Source organism: Clarias gariepinus, chromosome 19, assembly GCF_024256425.1.
Source record: "Clarias gariepinus isolate MV-2021 ecotype Netherlands chromosome 19, CGAR_prim_01v2, whole genome shotgun sequence".
Classification (NCBI taxonomy): domain Eukaryota; kingdom Metazoa; phylum Chordata; class Actinopteri; order Siluriformes; family Clariidae; genus Clarias; species Clarias gariepinus.
The window spans coordinates 14,986,910-15,009,374 of NC_071118.1; the positions used below are offsets into that span (position 1 = coordinate 14,986,910).

At 36.7% G+C, this 22,465-nt stretch overlaps 2 protein-coding genes across 2 annotated transcripts; both read left to right on the top strand.

Moving 5' to 3' along the window:
• The first annotated feature begins 9,236 nt into the window (after positions 1 to 9,236).
• On the top strand, positions 9,237 to 10,147 carry hspb9l (heat shock protein, alpha-crystallin-related, b9-like). The gene has a single exon (XM_053478924.1). It carries the CDS (start codon positions 9,273 to 9,275, stop codon positions 9,894 to 9,896), a length of 624 nt encoding a protein of 207 aa, XP_053334899.1. The 5' UTR covers positions 9,237 to 9,272; the 3' UTR covers positions 9,897 to 10,147.
• A 2,207-nt stretch (positions 10,148 to 12,354) lies between these two features.
• On the top strand, positions 12,355 to 21,515 carry zgc:103482 (uncharacterized protein LOC450001 homolog). The gene is made up of 8 exons (XM_053479001.1): positions 12,355 to 12,767; positions 12,872 to 12,983; positions 14,442 to 14,588; positions 14,672 to 14,743; positions 16,443 to 16,526; positions 17,867 to 18,032; positions 18,113 to 18,304; positions 21,210 to 21,515. The coding sequence occupies exons 1-8, from the start codon at positions 12,512 to 12,514 to the stop codon at positions 21,252 to 21,254; spliced, it is 1,074 nt and encodes a 357-aa protein (XP_053334976.1). The 5' UTR covers positions 12,355 to 12,511; the 3' UTR covers positions 21,255 to 21,515.
• The last annotated feature ends 950 nt before the right edge of the window (positions 21,516 to 22,465 follow it).

Sequence of the window (22,465 nt, forward strand, 5' to 3'; positions counted from 1 at the left end):
CTTTTTTATATGACTTAAAAAATACAATAAAATAATAATAATAATAATAATTGTTATTATTATTATATTATGGTAATGGAGAAAACTATAGAAGGTCACCTGTACACTGTATGATTTTGGGGCATGATTTTAACAAAAGACAGAGAAAAGTCGCACATTTAAAAAAAAAAATATATATATATCCCCATCTATATGTTTCTGGTTTTAAACACAACTGAGCACAAAACACAAAAATAAATGCCAGTTACAAATAATGCAATTTACTTATAGATCCAAATTGTGTTAATTGCACTTTTAATTGAGATTACCTATATAAAAAATAGCTGCTTTCCTGTGGAAGATATTAATGGTCTCTAGACCCATAGGGTTCTCCAAAATGTAGAGAAATGTATATACAGTATTTATCTAAGACATGTGCTTATTATAAATGCTTGTTGATCAGTATGAATAATTAGAACCATTTTAATAGCATCATGGTACACATGCACTTGAACTTGTGTAATTGTTCTTTCATATCCTTTATATGAATTTTCATCATGGCATTACTTCAAGTGCTACCATACATATGCTTTTTCATACGTCTGAGTTTACACTTGAGACACACGCAGCTGGAGGGAATACCAGTGCCAGTGGCCTTCATATCTCTACACCACATAAATATTGAACGTCTTCTAAGCCAACTTCTAATGATGCAAAACCTACAAATGTCATGAGTCTAATTTTGTGTTATGTTTAAGAAGGAGGACGTGTCTTTTTATGATCATCTACAAAAATAGTGGACATTACCTGTAAATCTTTATTATGTAAACGAATCAAATAGACTACTTAGGTTTAGCAGGAAAGCATGACATTAAGATAAACTCATATATTATGACAATTAGTTTATTTTATGTAATAGAAAAAAACTAGATCTTGGCTTAATTAGGGGTCCATGCACTAAACTAGGATTTTTAACTAAGATTTTTTGTTGGTTGTGTTGCTTTTTGGACGCTGTCATGTATGCAGAGTTAGTCTATTTAAATGACACTCTTGTGTGTTCTTCCCAATTCTTGAAGCAGACACTTAAGAGTACAGTCGAGTCCATAGATATTTGATTAGGGACACAAGCATCATCATTTTGCCTTTGTACACCACCACAATTGATTTGGAATGAAGCAATCAATATGTGATTGAAAAGTAGACTTTCAGATTTAGTTCAAGGGATTTGACAAATCTATTGTATAGAAGCATTAAGATTTATGAATTACAGCCATTTGTTTCTTTTACATTTTCTCATCACCGGCTCAGAATTAATTAGAATTATATGTCTGAAATCCATGAACATCACCAAATGTTTCCTCCCTGCTTTGTCAGGCCTTACATTTCAATTGCTGATTGTTTATTGTGTTTAAATTCCTTAAATTCCTTTCTTGATTGCAGACTTTGACAATGGTACACCTTATCCAGATTATAATTTATTTTTCTTTAGTTCCCTTTAAGGCCCTAGTTTGCCAAAAACACCAGTGCATTTCTTCTGTTTTTAGAATGCGCCAAATGATTTTTTTGGACACTTATAGCTCTCTTGTTTTGTTTAATAGTGTTTTAATAGTAGCCTAATAGTAGACTTCTTCACTTGCATTGATACTTTGTACTTTTTTCCCCTTTTAAATGGCTGTAATTCTTAAACAAGTTATGCAATATTTACGCTAGAATGTTAACATATTTGTATTAAAATCTCATTATGGTTGTGTACTAAGGCAAAATTATGAAAATCATGTCCAAATACCTATGGACCTGACGGTACATCAGAGTAAGCTTTTTCTGCCTTACATCCAGTGTGAGAGACAGGGATGGACTCTGGATCAACCCTGACCCTAAGCAGGACAAAACATAGTTCTGTGTTCTTTCTGCTCAGGGATTTTTGTGATTTCTACAAACACTTGGTAACTGTGTGGATCTTCATTTGGGCATCAAATATCAATGAATTATTTTTTAATGAGTATGCAGGAATTATGTGCAGTGAAAGCAAACAAAATAACAAAAATAATTACTTTGATTCAACAGGTGTGAGAGTAACCTAAAAATCCTTCTGTAAAGCTCATCTGTATTGAGAAATAAAGAATGAATTTTTATAATTTTTATATAAAGTTTTTGAATTTTGATGTAATAAGGAATGAAACGGTTCCTTATTTCTACACATCAAACCTATTTATAGAATGAACTACAGTATATGAAACGTTTCACTTTTTAAATAACATAATTACAGCATTGCATTGTTTTAAATGTTGAGATATGTAAATAGTCCTAAGAGGTTAAAATTTATTTGCTCTCTTAGATTATTTAGGAGGTAAAGATTTTAATACTTTATCTCTAGCAGCTCTTTAATTAGCATGTCATGTCACTGCCATTTTACAGTATGAGCAGAGACTCACGTCTAATAAATCCTCTTATCTAATACAAACAATCAGCAGTTTCCAGTCTATCCATTTCTTACCAGCCAAGATTATAAAAGATACAGTACTACTGTACAGCTCATCTCTCAACAAAAGAAATGATAAAACTTCACAGTTGATTCTAAGGTTGCTGTGGTCACATATTTTGTATTTTAGTTAGTATGTTGATATATTTTGATTGTATAATATTTTAATTATTTCTGCTCATTACACAATATAACATTTGTTTACATTTAAATCAATGAAAGATGATCAGTAGCTGTTAAAAAGGTTGGGTAAATTTATTCTTTTAATTAATTTATCACTAAGAAGAAAGTGACATGAACTAATTTGCTAAACCCTGCAGTAAATGTCTTGCACAAACACAGCACTTTTTTGTATTGGACCGTGACCTGAATCTGGGATTTACTGTATGCTAAACCACATATGGATTACGCAGCTGCTCTCTTTAAACCTTGTTGTTTAAAGAGTGTTGTGGTGCTAAAGGGCAACAGTGAAAGCTCTTTCATGAATGTGTTAAATATTAATAGTTTTTTAATATTATTAAAAAATAGCTTGACCTATTTATACAGTATTAATCTTTGGACATTCTAGACTAATAATGAAATATTTTACTTAATGCACATTTATTTTATTCATTTTTATTTATTTCATATTTTGTTATTTATTAATAATAAAGCAAACTTGAGTAGTCTTAATGCATGGAAAAAAGCTAAAGTCAGAATCCAGTATATTATTTTGGGACCCCTAAGGGTTAACGACAGCATTGCAGGGGTCTCCCTCTTTCTTTTTCTTACTGATTTTCATGCACAACAAAAATTTACAGAGAATGGCCAGGCCAATTGTTTGGTTAGTTGCTGTTTGACCTGTGAGAGTGTTTGTCACCTGTTATCAGGAAAGACATACTTGCCCACAAAACTTTTAATTATTATTATTTTTTAAATACAATACATTTTATGAAACTTGCCTGTAACTTAATAAGGCCTGAGACAAAATTTCTTTAGGCCTGGTGGGAGAAAAAATGCCACTGTTTGACTGCAATCAAATGCTAAAACCAAAGCAACTCTAACTTTAAAGCAACTTACATTCACACTATGTGACATTATGTGGGCCTCTTTGCAGCTTTATTCTGAATCTTTTTTTTTTGGTATGATGATTAAGACACAGAACTGCAATTAATACAGAGCTTAACTTTCAGGGGCCAATAATGTAAAATAAACCTACCCACTCTTGTCATTAAAACTGGGTGTGGATTTGTTATAATAAAATTAAGAAGAAGAGGAGGAGGAGGAAGAAGAAGACAATACAACATATGAAAAAATATATGTGGCCATTGGAACGATGTGCAAAAGACCAACGAAACTGGTGGTTGTTTTATTTCAATCAACAATACATTAGTTACTGTTAATTTTTATGTGGAAGAAGAGTAAATAAAACAATTTTAGAGACAATCTTTTCCCAGTAATAGAAATAAATAACCCAAGAAAATGTACAAATGTACAGAATCACTATGGTGCGCCGTCTAATAAAAGAAAAAACACAAACAGCCAGTAAAGAAAATGGCAGTGTCAGTTCTAAAACAAAACAAAACAAAACAAAACAAACAAAAAGAACATACAACATGCCTTTGGCATTAACTACATCATTGGCAAAAAAACAAAAACTACAGTAAATGATACCTGTAAGATCCTATTGTACAGTTCACTTACTTTCCAACCTCAACACACACCCCAATAGGCCAAACACACCAGGGAACATTGTATAGCTTGTACGTCCTGATATGTTAGCTTACTCTATGCTAACAGTGGTATCCAATCTTTCACTCACACAGATTACTGAAAACCGCTACAGGTGATACCTCTCACCACATTAACTTCCTGGTTTCCATTCTCATACGCACCGAGACACACGCATACGTAATGACGTCATCGCGCATTTCTTAAAGGGCCCTGTATCCCTTTTCACCCTACAAGCACAAAACATAGAGTACAGACATCCAATGCCCCTTTAACCACCACCCGGTTACATATATATATATATATATATATATATATATGTGTGTGATTGAGCTGCTCTACTGTCAGAGAGATTTTAAAAAAATATCAACACATTTTGGAATTCAATTAGAATTCAGAATTGAACAGGATTGGGGTATAAACATCCAAACAAAAAAACTCACCAAGAATAGCTTTTAGTTGTTATTTTTAAAGCAGGAAGTTGTGTTCAAAATTATTCAACCCCCAATGCTGTAAAGGGTTTTAGGGAATTCGGTGTACATTTGTAATTGTGTTCAGAATGAAATCTTACAAGGACTGTTTAAAGAATCAAATGCAACTAAAATTACATCAATTGTTTTTGTAATGCAGTATTTAATGTTTTTTTTTTGGGATGTCTTCATTGACACAATTATATAACCCCTTAAAGACCACCACTCTTAAGAACAGAGGTTCATTCAAGTGTTTTCGATCAGGTATTGAAAACACCTGTGGATGTCAACGAGCAGCAATCAAGCATAATAAGCACCAATTTAAAATGACTGTGATACTCAGCTCCTTCTAGACATTTACTGGTGTGTTTACAACCATTGTGAAGTCAAGAGAATGGTCCAGAAAGACAAGAGAAGAGGTGATTTCTCTTTACAGGAAGGGCAATGGCTATAAGAAGATTGCAAAGATGTTAAACATTCCAAGAGACACCATAGGAAGCATCATTCGCAAATTCAAAGCAAAGGGCACTGTTGAAACGCTACCTGGCCGTGGCAGAAAAAAGATGCTGACTTCGACTGCTGTGCGCTACCTGAAGCGCAAAATGTGATTGCTGGGGAACTGAAAAAAGATTTGTCAGATGCGGGTACTGAAGTTTCAGCTCAGACAATAAGGCGCACACTGATAATGAAGGCCTTCATGCCAGAACTCCCAGGCGCACCCCCTTGCTGTCTCCAAAGAATAAGAAGAGTCGAGTGCAGTATGCCAAAAGTCATGTGGACAAACCACAAAAGTTTTGGGATAGTGTTCTGTGGACTGATGAAACAAAATTAAAACTGTTTGGGCCCATGGATCAACGCTATGTTTGGAGGAGGAAGAACAAGGCCTATGAAGAAAAGAACACCTTACCTACTGTGAAGCATGGCGGGGGGGTCAATCATGCTTTGGGGCTGTTTTGCTTCTGCAGGTACAGGGAAGCTTCAGCGTGTGCAAAGTACCATGAATTCTCTTTAGTACCAGGAGATATTGGAAGAAAATGTAATGCAGTCTGTCACAAACCTAAGGCTTGGAAGACGTTGGACCTTTCAACAGGACAATGATCACAAGCATACCTCCAAGTCCACTAGAGCATGGTTGCAGATTAAAGGCTGGAACATTTTGGAGTGGCCATCGCAGTCACCAGACTTAAATCCGATTGAGAACCTCTGGTGGGACTTAAAGAAAGCAGTTGCAGCGCGCAAGCCTAAGAATGTGACTCAACTGGAGGCTTTTGCCCATGAAGAATGGGCTAAGATACCCGTAGATCGCTGCACGACACTTGTGTCAAGCTATGCTTCACGTTTAAAAGCTGTTATAACTGGAAAAGGATGTTGTACTAAGTACTAAGAATGAATGTCACTTGGGGGTTAAATAAAACTGATAATGATGTGAGCACAGAAAAGACATTTGTGGTTATTTCATTATAAATGGTATGTTATATTTGTCTGACTTACAAGTGCCTATTTGATTTCATTGTAAACAAGATGACTGAAATGATCAAAATCAATGTCAAACTGGCCAAAACACTCAATTTCAGTGGGGGTTGAATAATTTTGAACACAACTGTATATAGTAAACAGTATAATAACTGTATTATACATAACTGTATAAGGGGACGTTTCTTTTTTGCTGAGTATATATACTGTGTGTGTGCATATATATACACACACACACACACACACACACACACACACACACACACACACACACACACAGTATATATACGTAAAAGAAACGTCCCCTTTTCAGGACTGTGTATTTCAACAATAATGTTGTAAAAATTCAAAAAAATTTACAGATCTTCATTGTAAAGGGTTTAAACAATGTTTTCCATGCATGTTCAATTAACCATAATCAATTAATTAACATGCACTTGTGAAATGGTCGGTAAGACCTTAACAGCTTACAGAAAGTAGGCATTTAAGGTCACCGTTCTAAAATCTCGAGACACTAAAGAGACTTGTCTACCGACTGTGAAAAACACCCATAGAAAGATACCCAGGGTCCCTGCTTATCTGCGTGAACGTGCATTAGGCATGCTGCAGGGAGGCATGAGGACTGCTGATGTGGCTAGGGCAATAAAATGCCATGTCCGCACTGTGAGACGCCTAAGACAGCGCTACAGAAAGACAGAAAGGACAGCTGATCATCCTCGCAGTGGAAGACCACGTGTAACAACACCTGCACAGGATCGGTACATCCGAATATCACACCTGCGTGACAGGTACAGGATGGCCACAACAACTGCCCGAGTCACACCAGAAACACACAATCCCTCCATCAGTGCTCGGACTGTCCGCAATAGGCAGTCCATGAGGAGGAGATGCACTGCAGTACTTCAAGCAGGTGGCCACACCAGATACTGACTGGTACTTTTGATTTTGAGCCTCCCTTCATTCAGGGACACATTCTGAAACATTTTTAGTTTATGTCTTATGGTGTTGACTCTTTTAGTGTTCATACAAATATTTACACATTAAGTTTACTGAAAGTAAAAACAGTTATATATATATATATATATATATATATATATATATATATATATATATATATATAAGTATATATTTAAATGTTCTAAAAAGAAAATGAATGTATGAGCCTGATCAGCAAGTACTGGCCACACAGGGGAGAGAGAGAGGAAAGAATGTTATATTTGCAAATAAAGCCTGTAATTGAGCTGCTCTACTGTCAGAAAGAATGAAAAAAAGAATCAACACATTTTGGAATTCAATTAGAATTCAGAATTGAACAGGATCGGGGTATAAAAATCCGAACAAAAAAAAAAAAAACCTTCACCAAGAATAGCTTTTCGTTGTTATTTTTAAAGCAGGAATAAGATGTCTGGTATGAATATGGGGTGGTGGACTGTCCTTGAATGGAAAGCATGCTGGAAAAGGTGGGCTAAATTTAAGCACATGACCAACATTATGAATGGAAATGGTTGGGAAATTCTATCCTGTGACTAAGACGTAGGTCATAAGATGTTAATGCACACCATGATCACTTGAATTTTTAAATAATGTAACAGGCTACATCAAGCTTTGGCATCTAATTCCTAAAAAAGTGATAATTATGGGGAGAAAAGTACAGACTAATTTTTAATTAACTAAACCTTTCTATTTGAATTAATTCAATTGATACAAGAATATATATTTTTATTAAAGTTACATTTATAATTTATGACTAGCAATAAAAACATGCTATTATTTTACAAAGGAACATATGGAATAATTATTTAATTTTATGTGAGATACTGTATATATACTGTATTTGAAAGTGCTCTCCAGTGCTCTGAGGCTGTAAATTCAGATTTCCCAATATCACTCATAGCGCATAAATGTCTACTGTATGCTTTCCATTGTAGTAACAAGCTTCATTATTTTTCTCATATTAACCTCAGGTGAGAGAAAAGAGTCTGGTGAGGAAACTACCACTTACAACTGCTATGAAATAGTTGATAACAAAAGCTGTTTTGCTTACATGATTAAAAGTTACAGTAGAGTGATGAGACAAAAGATTTAAATTATACGATGTTTTAAAGAGGGCGGTAAATCTGTGAATGAGCATCCCAACGAAGGTGGCTCGGAGCCAACTGCAGTCGTCCCAATGAACATTTAGCATGTGAAATGCCTGATCCTTGAAAATCTACAGATAATTTGTGTCTATGAGAAACGTACACACAATCATTCACCAACAAAACATTACAGGAACTCGGCTAGGAGTTTTTGCAACATTCCCTAATACATTCCTGACCTCCCTCCAAGTGATAGGAGTTCCTGGTCTGATCATGGCTCTGCCTTACTGAGAAACCTTTCTACCTTGATGGTATCCAAGTACTTCTAAAATGCTAGGATAAGTGCATTAGTGTACTGTAGCAGGGGATTATATAGAGAAATAATGGTAGATTTTTACTCATAACTGTGTATTATCTTGCACAATCGAAAGTTCAGGTTTAACTTGAACACCCTTTGTAAATGACTGATAAATGCACAAATCAGAATTGAAAACCGAAGAAAAGAAAATGCACCATGATAATGTGTACTTGAAAAACGTAAATATGACAGAGTAAGAGTACAGTTAATACTTTTTAATCATTTTCGAGGAAAGGTCAAAATCCCCTAAAACAATACATAATACTAATTAGTAACTGAATAATATTCAACGCTGTTGCTGACTAACATTTATATCTATACTTTCTCCATGTTATACAATAAGAGTAATAATAGAAATCAGCTGTGTTTAGAGTGGCTTTCTGACATGCAAAATATCCAGCATGTATCTGTTCAAGCCTGTCACTGTGCTGTAAATAGAACAAGGACACACTCCTCTGGCATGTGGCAGTTAGATCACACAAGCAGATCCATCTATCTTGTTTTAGAGTATGACTGCATGTGCGTCGTCATAACACTCTGGCACATAGATGACACATAGTGACAGAAGCTGGTTGCTACTGGAACTTTCTTGCCCAGGATATAAAAGGGGCATGCAGACTGCACTGAGCCAGAAGCAGCGAGACAGCTGAGACAAGCAAACAAAAGAGCGAGAACCAGCACAGCAGCACAGCAGCACAGCAGCACAGACCACCAACTGATCAAAGATGCTTTGCCCGAGCACTTTCCAGCCTACTTTTAGTAGTTTTCCCTTAGTGGACTTCCACTGGCCGGTGCGCAGCCTTTGGCCTGAGACAAGACCTCTGTTCTTCCAGATCGAACAAGAGATGATAAGGCACATGCAGGAGATGCGACACAGCCTGGAGTTCATGGAGCGCCTCCACAGGAGGATCTTCGATGAAATTGACCATACCTCACCTTCAGCTGTGTTCAAACCCATCTCATTTCAGGTGGCCAAAGAAAACAATAATTTCGCAGTAACTCTGGATACAAAAGATTTCTTGCCCGAAGAGCTTTCAGTCAAACAAGTGGGCAGGAAGCTACGTGTGAGTGGAAAGTCAGAGAAGAAGCAGGATGATGGGAAAGGTTCATACTCTTACAGATGCCAAGAATTTCGGCAGGAGTTTGACCTTCCTGACGGTGTGAACCCTGAGGAGGTAACCTGCTCTTTAAACAGTGGCGAGCTACAGATCCAGGCACCTAAGGAGACCCCTGCAGGGTCAAATGAGAGGATAGTGCCTATTGCATACACTCCTGCTGTGACCAGCACTCCAGCTCAGAGTCCAGAACCACAGAGCCAGCCGGACCAGGAAGATTCCTCTAAAAACTAAGACAAGCTGCAATAACATACTACGTTGACAAATGACCATGGACTATAGAACTAGTTAATTACCAATGATGAAGTTTTTGAAAATATGTTTAACTCCATGCTGAATTTCGAGCATGATAATTTAATGTTCACTTATTTGATTTTGTTGGATTTGGACTGTTGGTACAGTAAATACCTCATTGTGGAAAGATTTCACTGGAATAACTGGCTTATTCATGAAGTACAATATTAAATTAGTTTTTCATCAAAGAATTTTCCGCTATTCTTTTAAGATTTTTCTTTTAATGTATGCCAACTTAATTTACTTACACCTCAAACAGACAACTGACTCACATAATCAAGTAAATAATATTCTATAGAAGACATTTCAGGAAATATTTTGATTGGGTTTAAGTGTACTGTAGGATAGAAACACAAAATATTGGCCTATGCAAGAATGGCCTAATAAAATAAAGTTAAAGTAGAATTAGCACATCAGAGTATCTTCATTAATTATGAATGTTTTCTTCAGCAGCTTTAAGCAGTAAATACAATAAAACAGTGTTGGTACACTGGTCATTCTGGTTAACTGTACACAAAGTAAATACTAAAAGGGGTAGAAGGTAGTTCTACCTTGTTCAATTGTAACATTAATTGTTGGATTTTTCATAAAACCTTTCAGGCCTCCTCAAAGCACAATCCGAAACCTTGTAGAAAAGTGCTAGATTTAAAGCAATCCCATTATCTTATGCTAATCAACACAGTACATGAAATGACATCCTAACAAGTGAACTATCTCCAACATGGTCAATCTTACTAATAAATCTAGTAATATTCTATTACTAGAATCTATATTAAATATGATTACAATAGACCAAATATAAATTAAATATTCATTAACCCTATTTCTAGACACTCCTAGAATAGGCACTCCTAGACACTCCTTATTATATTGGCAGATAATTTAACTAATATTAGGCATTTTTTATAGAAAGAAACTAAATTTATTGCCAATAGATTAAGACAATTTAAACTTTATAGTAATAAATAGTCTCTACAGTACATTACTTTAATAACCTTATATTTCCTCTATTGTAATCTGATTGATTTCAAGAAAAAATGACTGATGTCTGTGTTTATTTAAAACCGTGCATATATATGAGCCAATCAGTTTATTTATAGGCACCGGTTGCATACACTTACCTTACCAAGAAAATATTTTTATATATCGTAATTCAGTGGTTTGGATTGAATATACGATATCATTTGGTTTTCTGTCTGGTTAGATTTATCCTTCCATTTCTACAATCCAAAAATGTAACTGAGAAAATATTTACACCAGGATACCAGACATTACACAATGTCTGCTGTCCAAGAGCTCTATGTTTCCTAACATCAACTTTTTGATAATTCTGAACATATATATATATATATATATATATATTTTTTTTTTTTTCATTATAATGCTTAATGTTTGGCCACATCACTCAAGAAAGTATGTATGCTGGTACAAACCTTGTCTGGTTAAACCATTACATGGCAGGGGCAGATTCAGTTGTGTCTTTAAATCTCTCCAGCAAATGGAACAGTTGGTTTGTGTAACTGATCCAAATTACATGCTATGAACATCTCACTTCAAACACTGTCAAATAAATTCTGGTTACATTTCTGATAAAGGTTTGTCAGCAAAAAAAATATATTGGATCTAGTGGGATGGCGTCAGAAACATTTTTGAGAAAGCCAACCAAGACAAGACCTCAAATCTATGTCCTTTTTTATCTTATCATTGTGATGATAGCTGAAAGTTTTGGATGAGGAAAGGCATCCAGCAAAAAACCTGTGCCAAGCTTTGACATGTGGACTGAATGGTTCGCTGTTGCAACCCATGCCAGGATCAACCGAAAGACCAACAACAACAGGGAGTTCTGTCACAGACATTCATAACAGCCGGAAGCATCATCTTTAACTTTTACGTCATACTGTGTCTACTGTACTGCGTCTGATACTGTCACAGACAGTCTTTACCAATGGGTACGTCACGTCGAGGTCAAGCTGAAACCCCGGATCAGAGTGTGATGCATCTAAGGTGATAGGGCATACGACAGACATTGGAGCTCATTGGAGATTTAGGATCTGCATGTGGGCGGAGCCATTGGGTAACCTCTAGTACAGTAAATACAGTACTAACTTCTAGTAAAAGCCAATATAGGTAATATTGTAACAATGAATGCTTAATAGAAAGCTCCCAGAACACCCATACATATATATAGTTTTAATTAGTTTTTAAGCACTTTTGACCAAAAAAAGTAATATTATGTTGTTTAATCTTGTATTTTAAATTGTTTCTCCAAAATGAACACTCAGGCCAAGTCAAAACATTGGATCAGTTCCAGGTATCGCGATAACTCGTCTAGACCTGTAATAAACTTCCGGGGCGGAGCTAAAGGCGTGCTCATAAATTTCCCGCCAAGGCTTCAGCGTTTTCTAACAAGCTTGCCTAATTGGTAATGAAGTCTAAATTCTGTTTCCCAGGGATGGTTTCAGAATTTTGACTTGGTGAAACGTTTCTACTGAAATAATTTATCAGCGCTCGATGATTTTAGGCCAGGTTTTTATGACCCCTGAGCTGCTGCAGGTATGAAGGAGCTGATTGAGGAGATGCCCGACAGCGGGTACGGGTGCGCCGTAGCCAACCGCTTCGGCCGCCTTCTGGATGACGAGTCCGACCCTTTCGACTTGCTGTACCAGGCCCAGGTGAAAACAGAGAAGCGAAAGAAGAAAGAAGACCTGAAAAAAGTCGTCGCCGCGACAAAAAACAGCAAGAAGGAGTCGCAAAAAGACAGGAAGACACTGGTTCGTGTCGGAGAAAACACCGCAAACCGGGCTGCAGCAGGTAAGGTGCTAATGAACAGGTGTGTGTGTGTGTGTATGAGCTAAAGAGATTGACGCATGCGCAGTAAAGGAGACAGCGAGCGGCTGTGGTGGTTTTTTCTCCAGGACAGAAGCGGCCTGTTCGCGCTGCACCTGACGAGCGAGAGGAGAGGCGCGCGGCCTTCAGTGAAGCAAAGATGACTGAGGGTGAAGTTTCTCTGGGCTACTCCATCGAGAGGTGAGCGGATTTCTCTCTGCTTTACCGTGGTTTTAGTGTGTAGGATGTTATACAGAGTGTGTGTCCAGTTGTGCTGTTAGAGGAAAGTTATGCGTTAAGATCTTTTTAAGGTTGATTCCCCAAGGAGGAGGCACAAATTTAAATGTTCTTAAACTTTCTTCTGTCAAAAGTTTTGTTGGGGACGGTTTAAAATATTCTCACGCTAAAAGTCGGAGTAATGCAGATTTAACAATGATGAAAGTTTAATCATTTTTGTTAAACAAAGATGCTCTCAGTTTTACAACTCCTTTCTTTTCATTAAAAAAAAAAATTACATACAGCATTAAGACATTTTATTTTAATTACTAAACTTATCATTAATTACAGGTGCAATAATGGACATTTTATTCATTGTGTGCTGAATATAATTACCTTGTTGGTTGGTTGATCTAAATATTTTAAATATAACTTTTCAAGTCACACTCCATGGGGGGGAAAAACATCCACGAAAAACATAATTACGGACTAGTTTTTATTTTTATTTTTTTACTTTTCTCCCTGTGAAACACCAAAACCTTTGTAAACTGAATCAGGATGTTGCATGGCTGCCGGCTTAATTTGGCCGTAAAAATTAAATTGTCTTTTTAATAAACATCTGAGGCTTGCACATAAATTAAAAAATAAACTAATAATTTCTCTTAAACTTGGCACAAATTAGACAAGTCTAAGATTTATTTTAAAGTTCTTATTCTGTACATTAACTAATTTGTTTTGTGAATTTAAAGGTTTTACACACATTTCAATGACTTTTTACTTGTAGAGAACTGATCAAAACAATTTGAAAATGTTTTTGGGTGGGGTGAACTTTAATATTGTGTATTGTTGTGGAAACCACATACCGCAATAGAATGATGCAAATCACAAACTGCTCAGCAGCTAAGCCATCTATGCATCACAGTTTACAGCTCCATAATCAAAAATCTCTCAATATTAAATTTTCTAAGCTTAATCAAATCTATTTACAACACGGAAGTTATGTAAAATTAAGGTAATTTATGCGCTTTACTTGGTTGGGGCTTCTTTACCGTAAATTACCATGACAGTGATTATCCTGAGGCACTGCTAAGGTAGTATTGACGACCATCTTTAACTCGTCTCTATTATTTGCTTGGTCATTTCTCATTTTCCTTTTAACTGTATCTCATGGAAAATTTGGGTCAGAGTTGGTTGGCCAGTAAGGACAATATGGTCAGTAAACCATTTGGTGTTGGTTTTGATGCTGTGGGTAGGTGCCAAGTCCTGCTGGAAGAACAACTCAACATCTTCATAAAGCTTACAGTGCCCTTATGCCTAAAAACAAACCAAAAAAAAATTGAGAAATGTAATACAAATGCTATCTGGGTTATTTTTTTAATTTTACTTAAAAGCTACCTTTGATGTAATGTTTTATATATATATTTATATAATTTTTTTTTTAAGGCCTGGAGAGCCTTTTGATAGAGCGACACGGGGAAGAGGAGGTGGACGGGGACGAGGGGTTCGAGGTGTCGGCTTTTCCAGATCCACTGATGGTTTTGATCCCAGAGGGAAGCGAGAGTTTGAGCGGCACAGTGGAAGCGACCGGGCGTAAGAATGCAGTGCAGTTTCTAATGGTCCAATTTCTTTTTGGTAATTACTGGCAGAAATGTAATAGTGTTAATTTTACCCAGGAGTGTTCGTCCTGACGTGAAGCGGGGTGGTAGTGGACCACGCAACTGGGGGTCCATGAAGGACCATGTAAGGTAAAACGTGCAATTTGTTTTTAAAATGTTGATCTAAAAGTTAGAGAAATTGATTTGATGGATGATGGAGCACTTTTAATCCCAAAGGGAAATTGTATTGTTACAGCAGCAATTTCACGTACTGTACAACAAAAGCAACAAGCAAGAACTGAAATAAGAAAGTTAGCTTTAAGTAAAAAAACAAACTCTGTTTCTCTGTACCATGCATGATTGTCTATGTACAGTTTTGTGCCCACCTCTATAAAGTGCTCCAGCAAGTTGAAATGGTAACAGAGAATGAATATCTAAAAAAAAAATTTGGAGTAGCTTTTTAGAAATTTTGGATTTCTATGCTTTTTATAGAAATCTGCGCTCTGCTTTAATTAAAACTTCGGTTAGTAGCACTTAACAGCACTTTCCTTTTTAGTGCTACTGTCTCCCCAGTCACTGCTGTGCAGGTGAGAATGTGTTGCATAAGTTCAATTGTAGCAGCGGTGGGAGCAACAATTAAATGGTTGTGCCAATTGTGATTTGCACAGAAAAGCAGCGTGCGGTGACTTTATTAATTTTATTATATATTTTATTTATGCAAAATTTGGTCTGATTCTAAGCAAGGTCAAAGTTTCTAAAAGGAAATCAATATTGTTGACAAGCCATGGATTCACCACTACAAGCCTGCGAGTAAATGGCAGTGTGGGGAATTGGAAACATCTTCAATCGCCAAGTAAGAAAGGTCAACCATTAGCCGGAAATTTGATTGGTCACTATTCGAACATTTTATCAGGAAAATGGTTCAACAATCAGTGCTCATTGTAGTAAAATGCTTACTGAAGAGCCTAAGCCCTTTTTCAGATTAAATGCAGATGACCCTGTATTAAAGGGTGTTGAAGATGTAAGGGAACATTTCTGCCAACACAGGGCAGTGGACAGTGTCCACGTTTGGTTAACTTGTGCGAGGTGACACTGATGTTCAAGATTTCGGCAAATTGGTTCCACAGATTAGAACACGTTTCACATGAAACATGCAGTGATTTATAAATAAATGACTAGTGGATACGTTTGTTTATAATGAATCGTGTTGTTGGTACAAGAAAATACCAGTCAATAGTTTGCTCTTCTAATTTACACACATTTAAAAAAAACACGGGGGTTTCAAAACCATAAAAATGCTTGTAATTGGGTAACATCAAAAAGTCGGTTGTTTTAAGGATGTTCTGGAATAGTTTTTGCAAAAACAGCGTTAAGTGCATTCGCAAAACCCATCAAGCACCCTGATGTAACTAGCCAAGATCATCTTGGCAAAACAAAACTTGCCTCAGTTGCAGAGGAAAGGTTGGAGTTACCAGCCTCAAAAAAAATCAATGAACAGCACCTCAGATTAGAGCCATTGTGAAGGCTTTACAGAGCATGAGTAGCAGACTTGTCTACACATCAACTGTGCAAAAATTATTGCATAGGTTGGATGCCTTCAGCATTGTTTTACAATTTAGAAAGAAATGATTAGGAAAGACCATAGAATTAGGTTTTTTGACCTTTGACTCCATCTTGTTTTAGATTCGTAGTTCTTGTTTATTCGCAAATTGTGCCACAAGTATACACATGCATGAAAAGAATGAGTCATTTGTATAATTTAGCTTTTTTAAAGTTACTTTGTCCAACATCCCATGTGGTTTGTTCCGATGCTGCTCTAATCATTTGTATTCGCTATTTGCTTTAACAGTGCAGTGGCTGAGGGGGCACCTAATGAGGAGACCGGTGAAGGCGAGGAAGTACCAGATACAACGGAGACTGAGTTGGAAAATGGGTCAGATTGAATTCTTTGTAAAAACGTCAATAAAATCAGCTGACGGGCACTTTTTAATTGAGCACCAATATTCCTTAATTGGGTCTCAGAAGACGCGTCTTCTGGATGTATGCGCAGTTTGTTCGCTTGTATGCTGAGGCGAATTTTTATGCAAAACTTACATTTTTAAGGTGTGGTGTTCGTATGCCAAGGTACCACCACTGTATGTGATCCCTTCTGGATTTGGTGGCGTTTGATAGCATTGGCATTCAGTGCTTCTTTTCCAAATGAGACGCTGCAATGGAATATGCTGTGCTTTCTGCTGCATTAAAAGCACTGCATGTTATAGCCAGGGGTAGCTCAGTGGTTAAGGCATTGGACTACTGGTTGTGGGGTTTCCGAACACCAAATTGCCACTGTTGGGCCCTTGAGCAAGGCCCTCAACCCTCAATTGCTCAGATATATAATGAGATGAAAAAAATGTAAGTCGCTCTGGATAAGAGCCTTTGCTAAATGTAAAATGATGTGCATGTAGCATTTAAATAATACTGGCGTTTAAGGCTTTCTAATTAATAGCCCACTAAATGTTTGAGTTGAATCTCAAATAGGGAGTAAAATATAAAGCCAGTGCACTCTATAGGGAGGAGGTAAATCCCTTGCTATATACTAGTGGCCAATAGCTGGCAAGGAGTTACTGCAATTACAGAGTATACCGTTAAGCACAAAAGTACGAGTTGGCGAGTCTGATATACAACCATTGCAATGTGTTGACTAGTTTAACAATTTTACATGAATATAACACTTTCATAATTGTATTTTGAAGTTTTCAGCTCTCATTAAGCTTTGCATTTTGACGGTACATTAATTTGGCCTTTTCAGCTGCTACTTATTTGAATTAACAGCAGTTCAATCTTAAATTCTATTTTTACTGTAAATTCAGGCTTAAAAGTCTTGATTCATGGGAAAGAATTTACTTTAAAGTATCCTTAAATTAACAGCCTGACTTTGTGGCACTTGTGTACTGTATATGCCAATTAGAATAACACAGTTCTTAATAAATCAGAACTAATGTTACCTGTAGGGGAGATTTCCTCCTTTAGTGCAGTGGTTCTGGGCTGATTTCCTATAGGCCACTGGTTTCAGATGACCACAAAGAAAAACAGTTGATGCACTGATGTAAAGCCTTTAAACCAGAGCCTGTAAAAATATTTATTTAAATTAACAAAGGAAATTTCTCAGCACTATCGGAACAACACCCAATGCTGGCTTCAGTTACACGTAACATTGTGCGTTTTTATTTTTTTTTGTGAAACTGTTATTTTCTGTCCGTGGATGCCTACAGAGTTGTGATGTTATTACAGGCCTGTAGAGACAGAAGAAGTGCTTGAGGTTGCTATTGAGATGTCTTTGGATGAATGGAAAGCAATGCAGGAGCAAAGCAGATCAAAGGCCGAGTTTAACATTCGTAAGGCAGATACCAAGTTGCCCCCCAAAGCTGTGGTGATCCACAAGTCCAAGCGCCCAAAGGTGATCAGAGTATTGTGTATATTTCAGATGTTTCTCTCATCAGCACATGTTCTCTTTTCACAATGTGTGTTTTGTATTAGGAACATGGACCTGGTCTGAATGAAGATGACCATCTAGTGTGTCGGCGCCCTGCTAAAGACATCACCTGTCAGGTGGACATCAACTTTGGGAGTCTGGGGAGGCCTACACGAGGGGGCCGAGGTGGGCGTGGAGGAAGAGGCCGCGGGGCTCCTGTCACCCAAAGATCACCTCAGAAAGATTTAAGCGAATTGGTAAGCATGAGAACCCAAAACTGTTTACTTTTTGTTAATTATCTTTTACTTGTATATATTTAGTGAACGTGAATTATACCTCAGTAAAGTTTAGACCTTTTGGGAATAAAAGTACATGCGTTTCAGTGCTCAAAACTCAAGTGGTCTTGTGACTTTTCTGTCCTTTTTAATAATCTATGGAGGTAAACTCGCACAGAGACCAAGCATGAGATGGTTACCCACAATTCCTTAGCAAGAAACAATCACTATTGCCTCAGTTGTGATCGCATGACACTTTGCAGTAGGGCTGCAACTAACGATTATTTTAATAATGGATTACCCCCTCTCCCCCGATTAATCGGATAAAAACCAAAAACAAGAAAAGCACTCATTTCCAATTCTTTATTCAAAAACAGAACTAAAATCTTAAGGTGCACAAACATGTTGCTCCTTGAGCTGCTGATATAATAATAAATTAAAAAAAATGGACCAACACAAACGGATGTAGGCTCGTATTCCAAAACAATCGTAAACCAAATTAAAATTTTAAAAACACACTAATGGCTGTAAAGTAAAAATAAAACAAATTAACCTGCACTTTACCTTTAAAAAGAATCACGACAAAGCAGTGTTTCTGTGTGAAAACAGAGGAGTGTTTGTGTCTGATGGCGAAAGTAGGAGGGGTCTGTATGTGTGAGGCATGGTGTTCAATGACACACACATAGAGAGAGTAGACAAAGAGCAGGCTGAACCTTGAGCAGAAAGAAAATGGATTTTTAACATCTCTAATAAGACTTTCACATTTACGCGCACACACGTGGTCAGCGTGTTATGGTAAACAGTACACATGTTCTCGGATGTTGATTGATTGTACCAGTAAGAGACGTGCACTAAGACCCAACAGCCTCCGTCATGTATCTTTCCTCTACCTTTGCTCGTTTTTATAAATATTTTATAAATTTTTGCTCCGCCCTGTCTGAGACGCCGAACTCTGCTAGCATCAGTGCGCGAGACCGAATATGTTCCCTCTGTTCTGCCCTCAACTAAAGTTTTTTTTTTTTTTTTTTTTTTTTTTTTTTAAATAATCAAATGTCTCCGCATCGTGCGACACAACGAATCGATTATGAAATTCGTGGCCAACGCTTTTAGTAATCGTTTTTTATCGATTCGTTGTTGCAGCCCTACATTGCAGACAAAAGCCCAATCCCAATTCTACCCCTTACCCCTACCCCTCCGTTTGGCGCGTTCACGTAAAGGGGTAGGGGTGTCTCATTTCTCTTTTGGTTGGAGGGGTAGGGCTAAGGGGAAGGGCCAGATAGCCCTCCAAACGAAGATTTTTCGGGACCTCACTTCAAACGAAGGGCTAACGAAATTTTCAAGATGGCCGCTCACTCGAGCAAGCAGACCCATAAATTTAACGAATTTTTGCCACTAATAAGGATTTTTTATGACTAGTTTTCATTATATGTATATTAATTTTAGTCTTGTTTATGGTGATGTTTTGTAAAAAAAACGTTTGCAAAAAAACCGCTAAAGTTTGCTAGCGGATAGCGCCGATTGCGCAATATTACAAAAATATATTTTTATGTCATATACACTTTACTGCATGCTACAAACAAATATGAAAGTTCAGTAGCACGGCAGTTTGCCGAGCTTTTGATAACGCATTGTTTTGCTTACGGCCATATTGTATGTGTACATGTAAATAAAGGGATGCGTATGATGACGTATAACAGTGTTGTAGTGGTGTCCCATTTCTTAGGGGAAATATTTTAACCCTTTCCACTTCGTTTCAAGGGACAAGGGGAAGGGGCAAGGGGTAGAAAATTGAATTGGGATTGGGCTAAAGTGTATATGTACTTGTAGTGCAAAACTTTGCTCATTCAAGTTAAAATTATTAATTTTAGCTCGTATTGCAAAATACTCGCAAACTAAGTTACTCGCAATGCAAGGTTTTATTGTACAAGGCATCATTCCAGCCACCATTTCGTGTCCTAGTCTATGCTTATGCCGTTTGGTATTATGTTGTTACTCGGCACTTCTGAGCACCTAAATTTGTGTGCAAGGTTTCATTCGATATCATGTGCCAGTACTTGTCTTAAGGGCTTTTTACTCTACACTGTGAAATTGTTTAAATATTGTGGGCCAAAGTTTTGGCAAAGATGTGTTTTGGTTCTTAAGCAGCCTTTATCTAACTTCTGTTTGATAGTCTGTAAATTTCCTAGTGAAAACGGCAATAACTGCTGCTTGGCTTCTCAGTACTGAGCTGCAACCTGACTCTGATTAATGAATGTGTCGATATATAGTCACTCAAGAGTGAATTGATCTAAAGCTTGTTGCTGAACTGCCATTTAATTTACATGTTTCCGTTGAACAGTGTTGACATTTTAAACCCACATTGCCAAAGTACAAAAGTGCTGAAAAGCTTTTTTTTAAAAAAATTTTTTTTATTTATTTCCTGTTTGTTCACACAATTGAGATCAGTTTTTACTCAAGGTTCTTAATCGGATTAATCTTAGCCAATTTAAAACTCGCATTTTATTTCAATTATTACACCTGTAGACTCTAAATTTCTCCAAGTTTGGGATAGTGTGTATATATGGATAGAACTATGTCAGTGAATTTTATTATTATTATTTTTTCTTTATAATTTTAAATAACTTGCATATCTAATGAAAACCATCGATGCAGTTTATTAATTTAAATTTGGTGAGATTTAATTTTTTTACCCAAGAATCCTCATTGTGAAGTAAACCACACAAACTGTGTAAGCTATGGTAACACTTCGCAACACATTTTGCCATAGTGGATGGAGGGAGCTCGGGTTGCCCAGGTCATATGAATTTTGTAAAAGATTAAACATGATTTGATGTCTGTATATTGGAGCTTTTGCTTTGCTTCAAGTTTAAATGTTTTCTTGCCCCAGGCTCCGAACCCTGACGACCCAGAGGATTTCCCTGCATTGGGTTGATGTGGCTGCTGCACTTGAGATTATATTGGTACTGAGCAAGCGGACCACTCCTGGGACTTGAACAGCACTTGAGGTTGTTTATTAATAACTAATTAAAAAAAAAAAAAAAAAAAAAGCACCCACATTTAATTTACTTCGGTCTTCGTGGCCTTGGTTATTCTCTCCACAGAATAAATTACTTCTCCACAGACCTTTATATTGTGATATGTACTATATTCTACTAGCCTTCACATTTATGAAAAATAAAGCAAGCAAAAAGAATGCTGGGCCTCATTTTTCTACCTCAGACACTTCAAAAGTGTTTAACATTTAGTTTAAAACCATTACCAATCACTAAACACATGCCATTGTTCTGTCCATAAACTGTCCTTTTTATTTTTTTAATAATACAGGGTGATTCCATCTCAAATCAACCAAAGGGTTCCACCACATGATCACAGATTTTGCTGATTTTTTTCACCAATTGTTGATATTGCCATGAAAATAAAAAAACCCAATTTTTTTGTCCCAACTCCCACTCGTTAAAAAATGGCAGCCATCTTAATTTTTGGCCTCAAAGTGCTTTAAGACATGCCACGCCCCTTTTTGAAATCCTTTTTTCCTTGATAACTCACTTGCTATACGTCATATGGAGATGATTTATGTATTTATGTATTTATGTAAGTTTTTATGTAGATTCAGATTCTGCAATCGGAATTTGGCTATCTGCTGTGGTTATGGAGATATTTCTGAAAAACCATTTTTTGGGGGTACCCCTTTTTGACCCCCCAGAACCCAAGGTCTGCATGTATATATGTTACTCAAAAAAATAGGGGTTACTTCACATCACCTTATCTTGAAAATAAATAAAAACCAGGGGTGTGTTATGCCCTGTTTTAGAGAAATCATCAAAAATCAATTGTCCAGGTTTTGCAACATTAAATGATTTGACACACAGAAATGCACTGCAATATCTGTAGAATACTTAATGCATACTCATGAAATCTGCTTCTTTCAAAGTAAAAGTTACCTCAAATTCTTCTGTAATGCATGTCTAGTCAAAGACTGATAATGACGTTATTCATCTCTCTACACTAAAAGGACTAATCACAGTTTATTTTTTCATCACCCTGGGTATCTGATTCTGAAAGAACAAAGCCCACAAAAATGAGTTCATGGAATAAGACAAAAAGGTACATGTACGAGACCTGTCAAGTTGCAGTGACACAATA